The following is a 15,338-nucleotide window of genomic DNA, read 5'->3' on the forward strand; positions in this document are numbered from 1 at the left end:
GGGCGCATGAAAGAGAGCCGAGAAGTGCAGAATGGGGTGCTCTTCTTCGAACGTCGCCGCCGACGTTTGATCCTTTTGTAACTGCGGCGGCGTCTGCAGGGTCGTGGAAGGCCATGATGTACCCCGAACAAGTATTAGACTACGGGACGCACCGGCTGAGAGCCAAACAGTCTGACCGTTCCCACGGGAAAAACCGTGAGAAAACCTCTGGTGGCCAAGTCGTATGACAACACCCCAACAGGTTGCCCTCTCCAAATTAAAAAGGGGTGGGGTCAATATATTTTTGGGGCGGAGTTTCCATCAATGAAATGCGCATGATTGGACCCATGTAGAGGTCTCTTGTCCCCAAGGAAGAGACCGAGGAGACACGAGGGGGATTTAAGCGCAGGATTTTGCCCTGCTACGCACACTAGTCGCTGACCAACATGGTGTAGAATCAGATCATCAAGCATCTCTTCTAGAAGTTTTTAGTGTGGCCCTGTATCGGCTGGCCACCTAAACTTAGCCGTTGGTCTAGTTGTGACGCGATATTAACGTCCGCAACGTAGACATAGGGACTTCGCCTCGAGTTAGCTCAACGTGCTCGAAGTCACCTGCAAGCACTAGCCTCCCGGAGCCACCAGCGTTGCAACACCGCCGACATCGCAGTCGTGCCAGAACTCTCTTCTACTTCTCGCATCCGATCGTCGGGGACGCAACGCTGCCGGTCATCACACGTATGCCTTCACCTGTTTATACCTTCGAACTTTCTCCTCCATAGTTCTATTGTTGTTAGTTTGTGTAGTTTGTAATAGTTCTCTCTCGTAAGCTGATTTATTGTTCTTTATATATATTTTAGTTCTATCAAGTGTTGATGTACTTTGTTAGTTGTATTGAAGTGTTGTACTAGATCCCGTGGCTGCAATATCACTAGAGTAAAGTTTGTTTTCTCACGTCTCTGATCTCTTCACTGTCTCTGCTTGCGTACGGAACTAACTAACCTGCTGTCATTCCCGTCGCTGAATTAGCGCTGGCGACGCTAGAGTGGCAGCTTGTAACAAAACTGGCATCCGCAACATGAACATACCGTACAAGAGTAAGACAGTGAGGGGTGAACGAGAACCGTGCGGACAGCGTGGTGATAGAGCCACACAGTTGAAGTGGTTGCATCCTGCATATGATTGCGCTGGTTTTATAGTGGCATTATAGCGACAGTTGCAGTATGGAGTGTATGTATTTTGATAAGTGGATCGCGCACGGTAAACAGTTAGGCCTCTAGGGCGCCGAACTGAGAGAATGGGTTAAGGAGCAGCAGGAACAGGCGCAGGCGTTAGCCAAAGAAGAGCGGGCACTAACCCGGGAAGAAAAGGAGAGAGAGCGCGAAGAAAAGAAGAGAGAGCGCGAAGGAAGGGAGGAAGAACGAGAAGCAGCGGCAAGGAAAGCCGGAGAACGGGAAGTGCAGTTACTGCAATTAAATATTCGCCTTAGTGAGAGTAGCAGGGTGAGCCGATCCAGCAGTGAGCACGGCGATGCCGGGGAGGAGCCGAGTTTGAGAATACACGCAGGTAGACTGCTTGTCACCTTTGACGAAGGAAGGTACGACTTGTATGCGTTTATACGCCGGTTTGAGAGCATCGCCAGAGGGAAAAAGTGGCCTGCAAGCCAGTGGGCGACGGCGCTTTCGATATGTCTTACAGGAGAGGCGCTAAGTGTTTATGACAGGCTACCACCTACAGATGCAGCGGACTACACCAAGGTTATAACCGCCCTCATGAAGCGCTTTCGCTTCACGGCGGATGGGTTCCGAGACAATTTTAATAAGGAGAGGCCAGTAGGGGGTGAAACAGCAACATAGTACGTGGCTCGCCTAAGACATTACTTCGATAGATGGGTTGAGCTGTCCAAAACTGAGACAGAATTCGAGTCCCTCCGCGCATTGTTGATTAGAGAGAGGTTTTCGAGTGAATGGGTTTCGAACCTGGCATTATATTTGAAAGAAAGGAGGGCGGAATCCCTGGGAGACATGCTTGAGCTGGCAGACCAGTTTTTGGAAGCTCAGGGTGGAGCAAGCCTAGCGAAAACAAAGAAACATGGTCCCATAACGGACGAGAAGGGGAAATACGAAAAAGGAGGCAACAGCCACTCACCAGTACCACGGTGCTATATTTGCAATCGTGGGAATCACCCGCCGCACTTGTGTCGCAACAGTCCTGCCGCTAATGTAGCAATCGTCTGCTTCAAGTGTGGGAAAAAAGGACATAGGGCAAACGACTGCCGGTCAGGAGCAAATAACTCACTCCAGGCGTCCTGCCTCTACGCACCAAGGGAAACGCGTGAGGATCCCATATGCGACGGGTATATCGAGCTTAGGAATGGCGAAAAAGTCCCCGTCGTCAACGCCGTAAGTGTGACACCGCCGAAAAATCTGGCCGAGAACCTACCAGTGGCCACAGGGACCCTCCGAGGCACAGACATATCAGTGTTGCGGGATACGGGGTGCAACACAGTAATCGTGCGAAGGAAGTTGGTGAAGGAAGACGAGCTGACAGGTACAAGCAGACTCGTCTACTTGGTTGACGGAACAGCGAGGATGTTGCCTGAAGCACAGATTGAGGTTGACACCCCTACTTTACTGGCAATCTGACAGCACTATGCCTGCAAGATCCACTGTATTACTTCATTCTGGGCAATATCGATGGCGTAAGACCTCCTAATGATCCCAGAAAGGAGACTGAAAAACCTGTCTCGACAAAGAAGTTAAGGGAAGAGCCTGTAGCAGCAGCTACCACCCGTTCCCAAGCACATGCACAGTCGGAAAAAATTGCCAAGCTTCGTACGCCTGGGACCACGGTGGAATTGCCGGGAGATAACTATGGCTGTGAGCACAGGGGAAATGCGACACTCAAACAGTGTTTTGAGAAGATCGGCAGGAAGCAAACATGCCGAAATGAGAAGGGAAGCGTCGAGTATAAACAAGAACAGGGACTGCTGTACCGACCGTACACAGAGGCCAACGGACGGCTTGTGCGCCAATTAGTCGCTCCGCACTGCCACCGAGAAGCTGTGCTTAAAACAGCACACGATTGTATCATGGCAGGACACTTGGGCACGCAGAAAACCAAGGACCGGATCTCGGAGGAGTTCTTTTGGCCAGGCATCACAGCTGACGTAAAAAGGTTCGTCGCCTAATGTGACATTTGTCAGCGCACCGTACCGAAGGGCCGTGTACCACATCTTTCACTGGGGAGGGCACCCATAATCGACACCCCGTTCAAGCGAGTGGCGATCGATATAGTGGGACTGATTCACCCGCCCTCAAAGCAATGCAACCGATACATTTTGACTTTAATAGATAATGCCACCCGGTATCCAGACGCAGTGGCGCTCCCGAGTATCGAAACTTAGCGAGTGGCCGAAGCCCTGGTCGAGATGTTCTCCCGATTCGGCGTCCCCCGCGAGGTACTGAGCGACCGTGGCACGAACTTCACATCGGACCTGATGAAGGAAGTAGCGCAGCTCCTTTCCGTGCGCCAGCTCCACACCACCCCATATCACCCCATGGCGAATGGCTTGGTGGAAAAATTCAACGCCACCTTAAAATTAATGTTGAAGCGCATGTGCGCCGTAAAACCAAGAGATTGAGACCGCTACCTGGCACCTCTCCTCTTTGCTTATAGGGAGGTTCCGCAGGTCAGTATGGGGTTTTCACCATTCGAGCTTCTCTACGGCCGCCATGTGAGGGAACCCTTGGCGATACTGAAGGAGCTGTGGACGAACGCCAACTTGACTGAAGAAGCTAAGACGACGTACCAGCATGTCTTCGACCTTCGGAACCGTTTGGAGGAAACGTGCCGCCTGGCACACGAGGAGTTGGAAAAAGCTGGAGCACGGTACACGAAGCTGTACAATCGAAAGGCGAAGGAGCGGAGTTTCAACCCCGGAGACAAGGTACTGATTTTACTTCCCACCTACACAAACAAGCTGCGGCTGCAATGGAAGGGCCCTTTTGAAGTCCGGGAAAATAAAGGTGAAGCTGACTACGTCATAGGCACGGCTGGCGGCAGAAAGATCTTCCCCGCCAACTTACTCAAAAGATACGAGGAGAGGGATAGCAGCCCACGAGGAGGCTTTTCGAAGTCTCAAGCATGTCTCTACGAAGCCGATACTACGGCTACCAAATTTGCACCAATCATTCGTACTTCGAACGGACGCATCGGACACAAATCTCGGAGCCGTGCTCATGCAGGCCCATGAGGGCAAGCTCCACCCCACAGCTTATGCCAGCCGAAAGCTGCTTCCACGGGAGGCTTCCTATAGTACCATCGAACGCGGATGTCTCGTGTTGGTACGGGGAATTCAGAAATTCTCCGTGTACTTATATGGAGTACATTTTTATGTCCAGACAGACCACCAGCCTCTGAGTTATATCCAACAGGCAAAACAGCTGAACGCTCGAGTACTTCGATGGAGTTTACTACTCCAAGAGTACCAGTTCACCATTACGCATATTAAGGGCAGCGAAAACGTGGGAGCTGATTACTTGACCCGGATATAGTTCTTGAGGTCTATCAGCATGTTATTTTTTTCGTTTCGTCGTTTGTTTTGTTTGTATGTGCATATTTCGTTGTACAAGAAGTGTATCTTGAGTTATTTTCTTTTTGCTTGGTGCATTGGTTGTTTTTACATGTTGTAATGCACATTGAAGGATTTCACTACACATTGAAGGATTTCACTACAGATTTCACTACAGAAGGATTTCACTACAGTATTTATGTTGTGTATGAGAGGGACAGTCCTCATGTCTCCCTTGTTTGTGGTGTTTTGTTCCTTGTTGTCAAAAAATTCCCCTCCGTGTGAGCAAATGTTATGAACAACATTCTGAAAGTGGGCGGCGATGTCACGGACGGCCATTTTTGGCGACCCCGCGTCACGGCAATTAACAGGCGCCGTACTCCCTCACTGACCGTGGTAACGGCGGGCGCATGAAAGAGAGCCGAGAAGTGCAGAATGGGGTGCTCTTCTTCAAACGTCGCCGCCGACGTTTGATTCTTTTGTAACTGCGGCGTCGTCTGAAGGGTCGTGGAAGGCCGCGATGTACCCCGAACAAGGATTACACTACGGGACGCACCGGCTGAGAGCCAAACAGTCTGACCGTTCCCACGGGGAAAACCGTTAGATAACCTCTGGTGGCCAAGTCGTATGACAACACCCCAACAGGTTGTCACTCTCGCTAGTTGAGGGCCCTCTCCTAATTAAAAAGGGGTGGGGTCAATATATTTTTGGGGCGGAGTTTCCATCAATGAAACGCGCATGATTGAACCTATGTAGAGGTGTCCTGTCCCCAAGGAAGAGAGCGAGGAGACACGAGGGGGATTTAAGCGCAGGATTTTGCCCTGCTACGCAGACTAGTCGCTGAACAACATGGTGTAGAAACAGATAACAAGCATCTCTTCTAGAAGTTTTTAGTGTGGCCCTGTATCGGCTGGCTACCTAAACTTATCCGTTCGTGTAGTTGTGACAGGATAATAACGTCCGTAACGTAGACATCGAGACTTCGCCTCGAGTTAGCTCAACGTGCTCGAAGTCACCTGCAAGCACTAGCCTCCCGGAGCCACCAGCGTTGCAACAGCGCCGACATCGCAGTCATGCCCGAACTCTCTTCGACTTCTCGCATCCGATCGTCGGGGACGCAACGCTGCCGGTCATCACACGTATGCCTTCACCTGTTTATACCTTCGAACTTTCTCCTTCGTAGTTCTATTGTTGTTAGTTTGTGTAGTTTGTAATAGTTCTCTCTCATAAGCTGATTTATTGTTTTTATATATATTTTAGTTGTATCAAGTGTTCATGTATTTTGTTAGTTGTATTGAAGTGTTGTACTAGATCCCGTGGCTGCAATATCACTAGAGTAAAGTTTGTTTTGTTTTCTCACGTCTCTGATCTTTTCACTGTCCCTGCTCGCGTACGGAACGAACTAACCTGCTGTCATTCCCATCGCCGACTACGCGCTGGCGACGCTAGAGTGGCAGCTTGTAACATGTAGTATCGCGTAAGAGCTGTATCGTCCATTGCTAGCGACCACGTATGTACGCGTCAATCACCACAATGAATGTGCGTTGCGTGCTCGGTTCAAATGTTGCCACCTAGCAATGTTCGCGTTGGCTGGGCTCGTTGAGATGGAGGGAACACATGACGAGCGCTCTCATTTTAACGGGCGTAGCATCTTCCCTCTAGACCGGCAAATCAACTGCACACACACGCTACTGCATGGTTTTCATGACGCACATGAAGACGTGGAATCGGGCGAAGCCGGAAGCCCCAACGGAAAGTGGAAACCGAAACTGTTTTGGTCTTGCGTAATGGTTGCATCAATATTTGTCGTAGGAGTCGCGGGCCCGGTAACATTTACGTTTCTCAGATTACGTTCTTATGCTAAGTATTACAACTTCTAAGTAAGCTCATTCAATTGATTGCGTCTACGCTTACGATCCTTACCGAGGATCCTTACGTAGCGCACGTAGTGTGAACATGGCTTTATGGTGGTGCTAACTTTGGCGCATTGGCGTAATCAGAATGTGAAAGCGAGGCGTTAACCACGGCGCCATCCCGGAGCACAACCAGAATGTGTTTAGGGACGTAGCTCCTTAGGTGGGTTGTTCCATCCTCCATTTGTATGTAGTATATATGTATCCACCTCTAGTTCATGAATTGCTCACTAGATGGTGTTCCGTATATATGTCCTTGGAAATATTATCACTAGATGGCGTTAGTGGTTTTCATATACTTGACGATTAAAGAGGGTAGATGGCTCTCTTATATTAAGAAATTCACAGCAAATCCACGACGTGAATGGTGATGAATGGGTCAAAGCGTCCATCCGTCCGTTCGTCTGATGCGTGCTCTAGTGTGTGTAGGAGTGACGTAGGGACATACATACATACATACATACATACATACATACATACATACATACATACATACATACATACATACATACATACATACATACATACATACATACATACATACATACATACATACATACATACATACATACATACATACATACATACATACATACATACATACATACATACATACATATGGACGGACGGACGGACGGACGGATGGACGGACAGACAGACAGAAGGACAGACAGACGTTTCACCCCACTAATCATCATTCACTCCATGGATATGCTGATAATTATTTTTCGGGGTTGGGGATCAATGATGCTTTATGTATATCTGTGCGCGTTTGTATGTGTGCGTGGATATATACGTAAGCAAATTCGGAGAGGGGGCCGAACTCCCTTTGGCTATACCTCTGGTCTGACGTAAGCTACTTAATATAAATGCCACTTACGTCACTGCTGCCATCGCACGCAGTTCAATAAGCGTTGGGTCGCACAAATTGTTGTGGCTACATGGAGGTATACGGATGTAGCGTAGAGAGTTCACAGGCGGGAAAACGGCCCACGAGCAGAATGGTCAGACGACACTTGATACTTAGTGAACCCGTAATTCATAGAGGAGGAGGAATAAAATGTACATGGAGCGTGCGGCTTGCGCATGACACCACACTTACGCTGCACGCGCTGATCGTGCCATCTCTGGATCCTTCTTGTAGGACACTGAAAGATCATAAATGCTGTTTTTAATTTAAATAACACTTTGGTTTCCCAACAGCATCACTCACCATTGTTTCCCAAGTACATTACTCAACATTGCTTGCGTTAAACCATACAATGACAGGTAGCAAGCTGGCAACCTTTTGAATGTCGCTTTGAGTTTGATGATGTAAACGTTTCGCGTAACATTCATACGAATATTGCGTCAGTCCTTTCCGTTACGTAAAGCTGGGCTAAGAATGTTTTATTTGGCCTGTACATGTTGTGCAGATGGGAATTCCAGGTTTCTTTTCCTGGATCAGCAAAAAATACCCGTGCATTGTCGTCCACTGCGTCGAAGAGAAGGTAAACATTTTCATTTCTATTTTTCATTTTGCTTTCTCAACATAAATGGCAAGCGAAAATCTTTCTAAAAACACATGTAAACGTTACGAGAATGGTGATTCGGGCAAGTTGGTTGATCATGATAGTAAAGAATATCGCAGAAAACAACAGACGAACACGCAGAGAAAAATGCAACATTTAAGAAATATTTACCGCGTGTCTGCATGCGTGCATCGGCAATGTCATCAAAACACAATAGTCTTCGGACGGCCGTATTACGCGAGTCCAGGTCTTATCTGCGGCCACCCGTAATGTGGTTCTCGAACCATTTACGCCCTGGTATGATTAATGCAATGATGGGTTGTTTGATCAGCTTTCATTTTACCGCAATTACCACTGCTGGCGTGCCATGTGTTCGTACCTCCTCGACACGTCAACAATGTTTTGGTCTTGAGAGTATAGAATGATAGTTTGCAAAGAAGAATGATTTGTAAGACGTACATGAATGAATTTTACTGTGTGGAAGAGTCAATGGCTGTACGCATGTACTACCACTGCGCCGAAGTAGACACCTGCCGAAGTAGACAGCGCCATATTGTCGGCAGAGGGCTTTTTTCATGCATAGCGTCGCTCTTTCAGCGCAGCCTGAAAACATCTAAGGTCTCTAGAATTACGTATTTAGGGCTCTATGCAGGATCAGCCGAGTTTCGCGAAACTTGAGATATTTCCGAGCTCCGGCTACACCCCCTTGTGAACGGGCCAGCAGGACGAAAAAGTCAAATCCACCCGTCAGCACGCTACGTTTCATTGGTTACGATGGAACCAGTCATCGCGTCAAAGACGGTCGACAAAGTTGGGCGGTGTTTTCAAACCAGAGGCATCTACTTTCATTTATTTGTGATTCCACTGAGCATGCAGAAGTGTAACCATTCATTAAAATAGACAAACTTTTCGTGGTGATACTTTTAGAGGCAGGGGTGTTTAAATTTATTTTGAAACCTTTATTGCTTTCACTAAGTCTGCTTTAGAATAATCAGCACGGTGCCTCTGAGATCAATACTGGCCGAGCGTCTTACAACGTCGCGACCGCAGCTAAATCCGAGGCCACGTGTTGGTCTGTACATTCCAGTGAGACCACGTGTCAGCGTGTACATTCAAGCGCTCTGCTCGGCCGGTGCGCGTCGTCTTTGTTGTCATCACCTGCTAGCCCTCGAGCACGTGCAGCCAGCTAATTAGATATTTGGGTGAACGGTATATACTTCGCTAGTTAGGCCAGGACATGCTATGACCAAGCTAATTATGCCAAGTCATGGTAAGGCGCAGTAATTGCGCCACATCTTAAGAATACCATGCTGATGAAGCCATCTAAAGCTTGAACTGGGCTAACTAATGCATGCTATTTGACGAGCTAACTAAACTACGCCAATTAACGCGACCTTAATCGTGAGCACGCTATTAAAACCAAGCTAATTTATTAGCCCTTACTGATATTACGACCATTAGTATCCTGCTAACCATGATTACGTTTAATAGCTCCATACTGATCATGGCATTGCTAATTGCACCCGAGATGATGGCCTTTTAATTGAAACCTTATCTATGAGGACAATACAACTCAATGTAATGTTCGTTAAGCCTCAATCAATTGGTACAATCAAAATTAAGACAGAACTGATGTGGTCTTCACTTCGAAGCTGAGCACACGCATGAGTAGATGAAAAACTTCAAACATTGGCCCGAATCTACATGTTACGCTGTAAATGTCGTAGAAAGACGATAGCCTTGCGTCTGGAGAGAATGAACAAAACGTTTGATGTTCTGCGCAAGAAAATCGATGAATGGTATTCTGCAGGCGCTGCGTTAGAGTGCCTCGAGCGTGTGGCGAAGGTGAACGAGCGCATCTAGGCACGTTAGACACAAGTGCCATCTGGCAGTTATCTTCGAAAACGAAGGCGTGCAGCCCGCGGAGAAAAATGCGCGCCAGTCTCGGAGGTAATTAGGTGTAGAACACAAAGCGACGGGCACGTGCCACCACCGTGACGTCGTATAGCGAAACGTTGGAAACACCTTTTCGAGCACTGTCAGCGCAGGGCGATTAAACGCTACATTCTTTAGAGTTACTTGTGTGTGCCTCTTCTAGTATAAAAGCAGACATAAAAAACATCGAAGCGTTGTTGTGGCGTCTCAGATATGCGCAATATTTGCTTTTTAATTGGCAATCACACAACTATGAACGCTAAACCTTGAGCAGTATTGGTAAGCGCTGCGGATGGGGCTGGTCGTTTGGTGCCGTTTGAGGTATCGTTAGGGCGGACAAACAGACAAATGTACGTACAGACAGACAGACAGACAGACAGACAGACAGACAGACAGACAGACAGACAGACAGACAGACAGACAGACAGACAGACGAAAATTTTTCTGTCGAAGGTCCCCAAGAAAGACTATCCTCTTTAAAAGCTGCAAAAAGCTTGGTTATCGCGAGCTTCTCTATGTCTCCAGCCTTGCACAACTAGTGTAAGTTCACCAAATCACTTTATATGCAAAGAAGCCTCCGCTCAGCTTTCACTCCATCAAACGCTTGACAGTCACGCCGGCACCACGATGGTCACTAGTTTAACTCGGGCCTGCTCAAAATCAACGAGTTTGTATCCGAGTTCACGCGTAAACCAGTTTGTTTGACAGACACCCACGGCAAAGGTCGGGTATGTCCACCACGCTTGCCTGTACCGAGTAACACTACGTACGTCGAGCGGTGCGATCAATCCATCAGCTTTATCGCACAGACTATATGCACACACGCACGCAGAAGTAAAAGTGATATCACCACGCGGCTACGATGTTTCTCATTCTATTTCACCGCGGTCACGACATTGCCAATACCAGCCGCGTTGCCGCCATGATGCGAGCGCCCCTGGTGGTCACCTGTCCTTATATTTATCTGCAATATTTGATAGGAGCGAAACGAGCAGTTCAAGAGTGCTGCGTGTGCACCCTGTCTGCCTTCGAGAGCGGCAATTTCCATGCAGCAGGTGGAACACAAGAACCTGCCCGAAAGAGGACAAACTCCCGCGAACACGTCCTTGGGGTCGCGTGTTGAGTTGGCAAAAAAGATAGCGTGGCAATCACGCTAACGTGTTCACACACGGTGTTCCTTTGATAAACGCCGCAAATGTCACACATGCGTTTCCAAAGCCACGCCTGTTCTTGTTGCCACTTTTATCAACGCGGCTATCACGCGCTCCGCACTGTCTTCATGTCATGGCCACTGCAGAGCAAGCTCGGAGCAAACTCGGCTGCCGAGAAGCTCGCGCCATCCTGCATCGCACCCCAAGGTGCTCTTTAGTAAAGGAACACACCACCTAATACTTACGTATTGATGTCCACCTCAGACATGCGTAATATTTGCTTTTTGATCGGCAGTGATCACGCGCATGAATTCAGCCACCAGTTCAAAATGGCTGGGCCTTCTGCAAGTGCTTAAACTGTGGCCGCGTGGCTTCGATTACCAATTGTTTCCTGTGTTTGTCCGCGTCTGCATCGCGCCTATAGATGTTCCGTAAGTACGTGTGACAAACTAGCCGCAACCAAATCTGTGCTACTTTATCGTGGCTGGCGTCGGTCGGCAACTACGCCAAGCATGACATACAAACAATAAACGCGTAAAGTTAGAGGAGACGCACGGTGGATTTCGTGGCTGACGGTTTTCCCGTCCGTGATATCCTCTCTTCGTCCACCGCTTGCCAATCAAGGCTCCGTCTGCAGACTTCTCTAACCGTCCCCCAATCTTTTACTTTTCTCTCAATATGTTTAATTCCCTATATATATCTTTTCATCCCCTATTACTCCTTCCCTTGTGAATTACTGCGTAGGTGTCGCACTTTGCTGCAGACAGTTCTGAGGCTCAATTTTTTTTCCATTTTCATCATTAAAAGATCTATTCCTCTCTCCCCATAAAGTTAGCGTGGACTGAACTTCAAAGGAACACGCTCGAATGCGCTCGAGTGCGACGCTTTCTGAGTTTAGCTTAACGGTGATTTCCTCCGACTGCTTTCGGGGGCACGAAATCATGACAAAGCTACTGCTACCTTGTTTCGGTGGTAGGAAGCATGAACGTAGAAACTAGTGAGGAAGGAGGAAACAACTTCATTGGAGGAGAGAATCGGAAACGCGTCATTGTTCCGGAATCCGTAGTAGGGGCTAGCTGTCGCGCTGGCCCGCGTGCACTCAACGGACTTGACGTGCACTGTCTCAGGGTTTGAGCGCTTAAAGCGCCCTCCGTGATTCCCTCCAGGGAGGGCGAGGCTTTGTCGCAGTGCTTGGCCCCCTTTCCTGTAGTGTCAATGTATGGCGCTTATTTTGCTACACCCCTCTCCCCTCCCCCGAGCCGCTGCTCCGCCCTCCCTGTTATGTGAATGGGTGAAGCTGACTTTGCACCCATCTCTCTTAGAATACTTAGGCGCCCCCCCCCCCATAAGCCCCCCTCCACACTCCGTTTGCATGCCTATGGTGAAGATGAGTATCATCTCACTGATGGAGGCACGATCGATTCACCCAGAGCCACGCCCGAGAACCCTTAGGGAGGCGAGATGGGCGATGGTTGAGAGTCCGCGGTGAGGGATTTGTGGGGAAGAAGGACTTCCACGTTAGGATATCAGCTATTCGGCAACAGTTAGCTTGCAAACGAAAGTCATTTTGGTGACGTTGACATTCACTGCACGTGTAGGCAGGTTGATGAGTACTTTACGATCCAGCTTATTACAGTCACGCGTGACGTTATTTTCTTTTACCGATTTCCAGCCAACCATTGTTGATGGTGAAGAGGTCCCCGTGGACACGACCAAGCTAAATCCGAACTATGTAGAGTTCGACTGCCTGTACGTCGACATGAACAGCATCATCCACATGTGCACGCATCCAGAGAAAAGGTAAGTCGTAGCATCGGTAGTAAGTTGCGATGTTGACACGGAATGTATATCTGCCTAAACGGAAGAGTTTGTACGCAGTTTATGCGATTTCGCTGTGCGATATGTATCGATTTGTATGTCATCCCCATATAGCATGATCACATATATTAGTCACGGGAACCACGCGTTAGTTTACATTTACTGGTGCACTTTTTTAGCACCAATGGACTTGTTGCATCGCGCAGCCTAATGCCTATAAATGCAAGTGACTCGTTTTTTTTTTTACTCCTTTTTTGTTAAATCGGTGACGAATTTCAACGGCATCGGCACAGTACGCATAATCTAATTATCCTGTAGTGGTGAGTGATGCGGTCGTCGAACCGAATTCATGGATAAACCTAAAAGACAACCATTTCAGGCCTTCAAGGTCAATCTCGACTGCGGTATACGTATACCTGAAGTTCAGGCACCTCAATGTACAATGTCAATATCAAATCGCAAGAGTGGATGCTTAATTTCTCCAAGAAATATTGGAAGGTACGGCAGAGTAACTACGAAAAACACCCCAACGAAACGGTGTACTTGAGCTTCCTCGTTGATTGGACACTGTCCAGAGAGAGAGAGAGAGAGAGAAGATTTATTAAGAGGAAGAGAGGTCGGCCGACCTTGTCCAAAAGTCAACTATATTGTTTTTGTGTTTTCTTCATGCTGTTCAGCAGGCCGGCTCCAAGAAGCGACGCCGACAGGTTAAAAGGGATCTACGAGTACCTCGACCGCATCTTCGCCATCGTTAGGCCCAGGAAACTTGTCTACATTGCCGTGGACGGAGTGGTAAGGCTACGCACGGGAACTGCCTGCCTAATAACCGTCGCATCAATGACTTCTCATGTTCCGAAAGCTCTTGGTTCTCACTACTGGGCGCCTGTCTCTTCGCAGGCACCAAGGTCAAAGATAAACCAGCAGCGCACCCGTCGCTTCAAGGGCGCCAAGGAATCTGAACAGTCGGCCCAGCAGATGGCGCAGCTCCGCGCTAATCTGGTCGAGCGAGGCACGCGCCTGCCGCCCGAGCGTCAACCCTTCGACAGCAACTGCATCACGCCGGTGAGCGCGCCCTCTTTCGGTTCACCGGCGTGCAGAATGGTGCAAGCGCGTTCTCGGTTAAAGCTACGTTACAGCATCGCGCTGACGAGCGCCTCCTTTTAAAACTGTTTACTAATACTGCACTGTACCTGGCGGTGCTAAAACATTTCAATTCATCCTTTGACGGCACGTGCCAGTTCTGTGGTGGGGTGGCTGACACCTTCCACATCGTCTGGACGTGCCAGTCTAATCCATCTACCCCTCCCCCCCCCCAACCCCAACCCCACGAGAGAGCACTGGGAGGCGGCCCTAGCTGCTCGGCTGTCAAGACCTGAAGGCCCGAAAGGGCCTGGTTCAAAGGGCGCGGGCGGCGTTGCTTGCCAATGGAGCTCCGGAATAGGTGTCCTACCTAGGGCTGTGAGGGTAGGAGGCCAATAAGGCCCCAACCCAATGACCTCTCTGTAACCATTTAATGGTTATTAAATGTTTCACCACCACCACGTTGCAGCCTTTGGGGAATAAGGAGGCGGCATAACGCCAGACAGTATATGGCCGCTTCTTAATGGCATATGTACTTTCCTAATTACACACAGCAGTAAATTCGGCAGCTAGTAGACAGCAGCTATTTTTCGAAAAATGGCGGCTCCTGAAGCAGTGAGCGCTGGTGCGCGCATTTCCGCAATCCTCGCGTTTCGGAGGTCAAGTGCCGCGGGAACCCTGTTCTGATCGTTAAAATATTATCTAGCTTTATGAGTAAAATAACTCGAACGTACTATAGACGTGTTTAGAAGTTCTATTGCATGCCAAACGTCATTCGGATGAGGTGTTCGGAGGAATGCGGCACCATCTCTCCAACCCCATGCACACATGGAGGCACAGATGATCAGCACAGATTATGGGGCGTGTTCATCTAACATTAGCTCAGACGAAAAAAAAAACGACATAATCTTGCGCTTGGTTTACGTGGTACACAATAATAGTCTATTCTTCTCCGCCATTAGAAAATTTGGGTATTATTTTATGGGTGAATTGCAAACAGATAAAATTTCAAGAAAAAGTCTACTTGAGAGAGTATGCAGATGAAACGTAAATAAGCCGATTCGCTTGAAGCATACTTTCCTCCATCTCTGCTTTCAAGGCAACAGATAAAGTATATGCATGCAATACCTGAATCGGGTAACTCGAACACTGAAATACCGAAATTAATATTTTTAAAACGTGTCAAATTTAAAACATTTTATTGCCTGCATTTCTTGAGCTTTCTTTATTTTCTAAAACTGTTTTGCTAGCTTTAATCATTTCTTTTAGATGCCTCACTTCGTCATTCCTTGTTTTATTTTTGATATATGTCACTGTAAACTTAGCTAAGCAATTGAACATAGTCATATCTCGTTAAATAATGCGCGTGGAAGGGCGTT

The 15,338-nt window shown here is 48.2% G+C and overlaps 1 protein-coding gene across 1 annotated transcript in view; it reads left to right on the forward strand.

Moving 5' to 3' along the window:
• The window catches only part of LOC119159671 (5'-3' exoribonuclease 2), a 77,071-nt gene that overhangs the window by 14,991 nt on the left and 46,742 nt on the right, over positions 1-15,338 (forward strand). Inside the window, exons 2-5 of the mRNA XM_075890002.1 lie at positions 7,880-7,954; positions 12,734-12,861; positions 13,560-13,671; positions 13,777-13,941. Coding sequence (XP_075746117.1) covers positions 7,880-7,954; positions 12,734-12,861; positions 13,560-13,671; positions 13,777-13,941 — 480 coding nt within the window. The remainder of the gene's footprint in view (positions 1-7,879; positions 7,955-12,733; positions 12,862-13,559; positions 13,672-13,776; positions 13,942-15,338) is intronic.

Source organism: Rhipicephalus microplus, chromosome 3 (genome assembly GCF_043290135.1).
Source record: "Rhipicephalus microplus isolate Deutch F79 chromosome 3, USDA_Rmic, whole genome shotgun sequence".
Taxonomy (NCBI): Eukaryota; Metazoa; Arthropoda; class Arachnida; order Ixodida; family Ixodidae; genus Rhipicephalus; species Rhipicephalus microplus.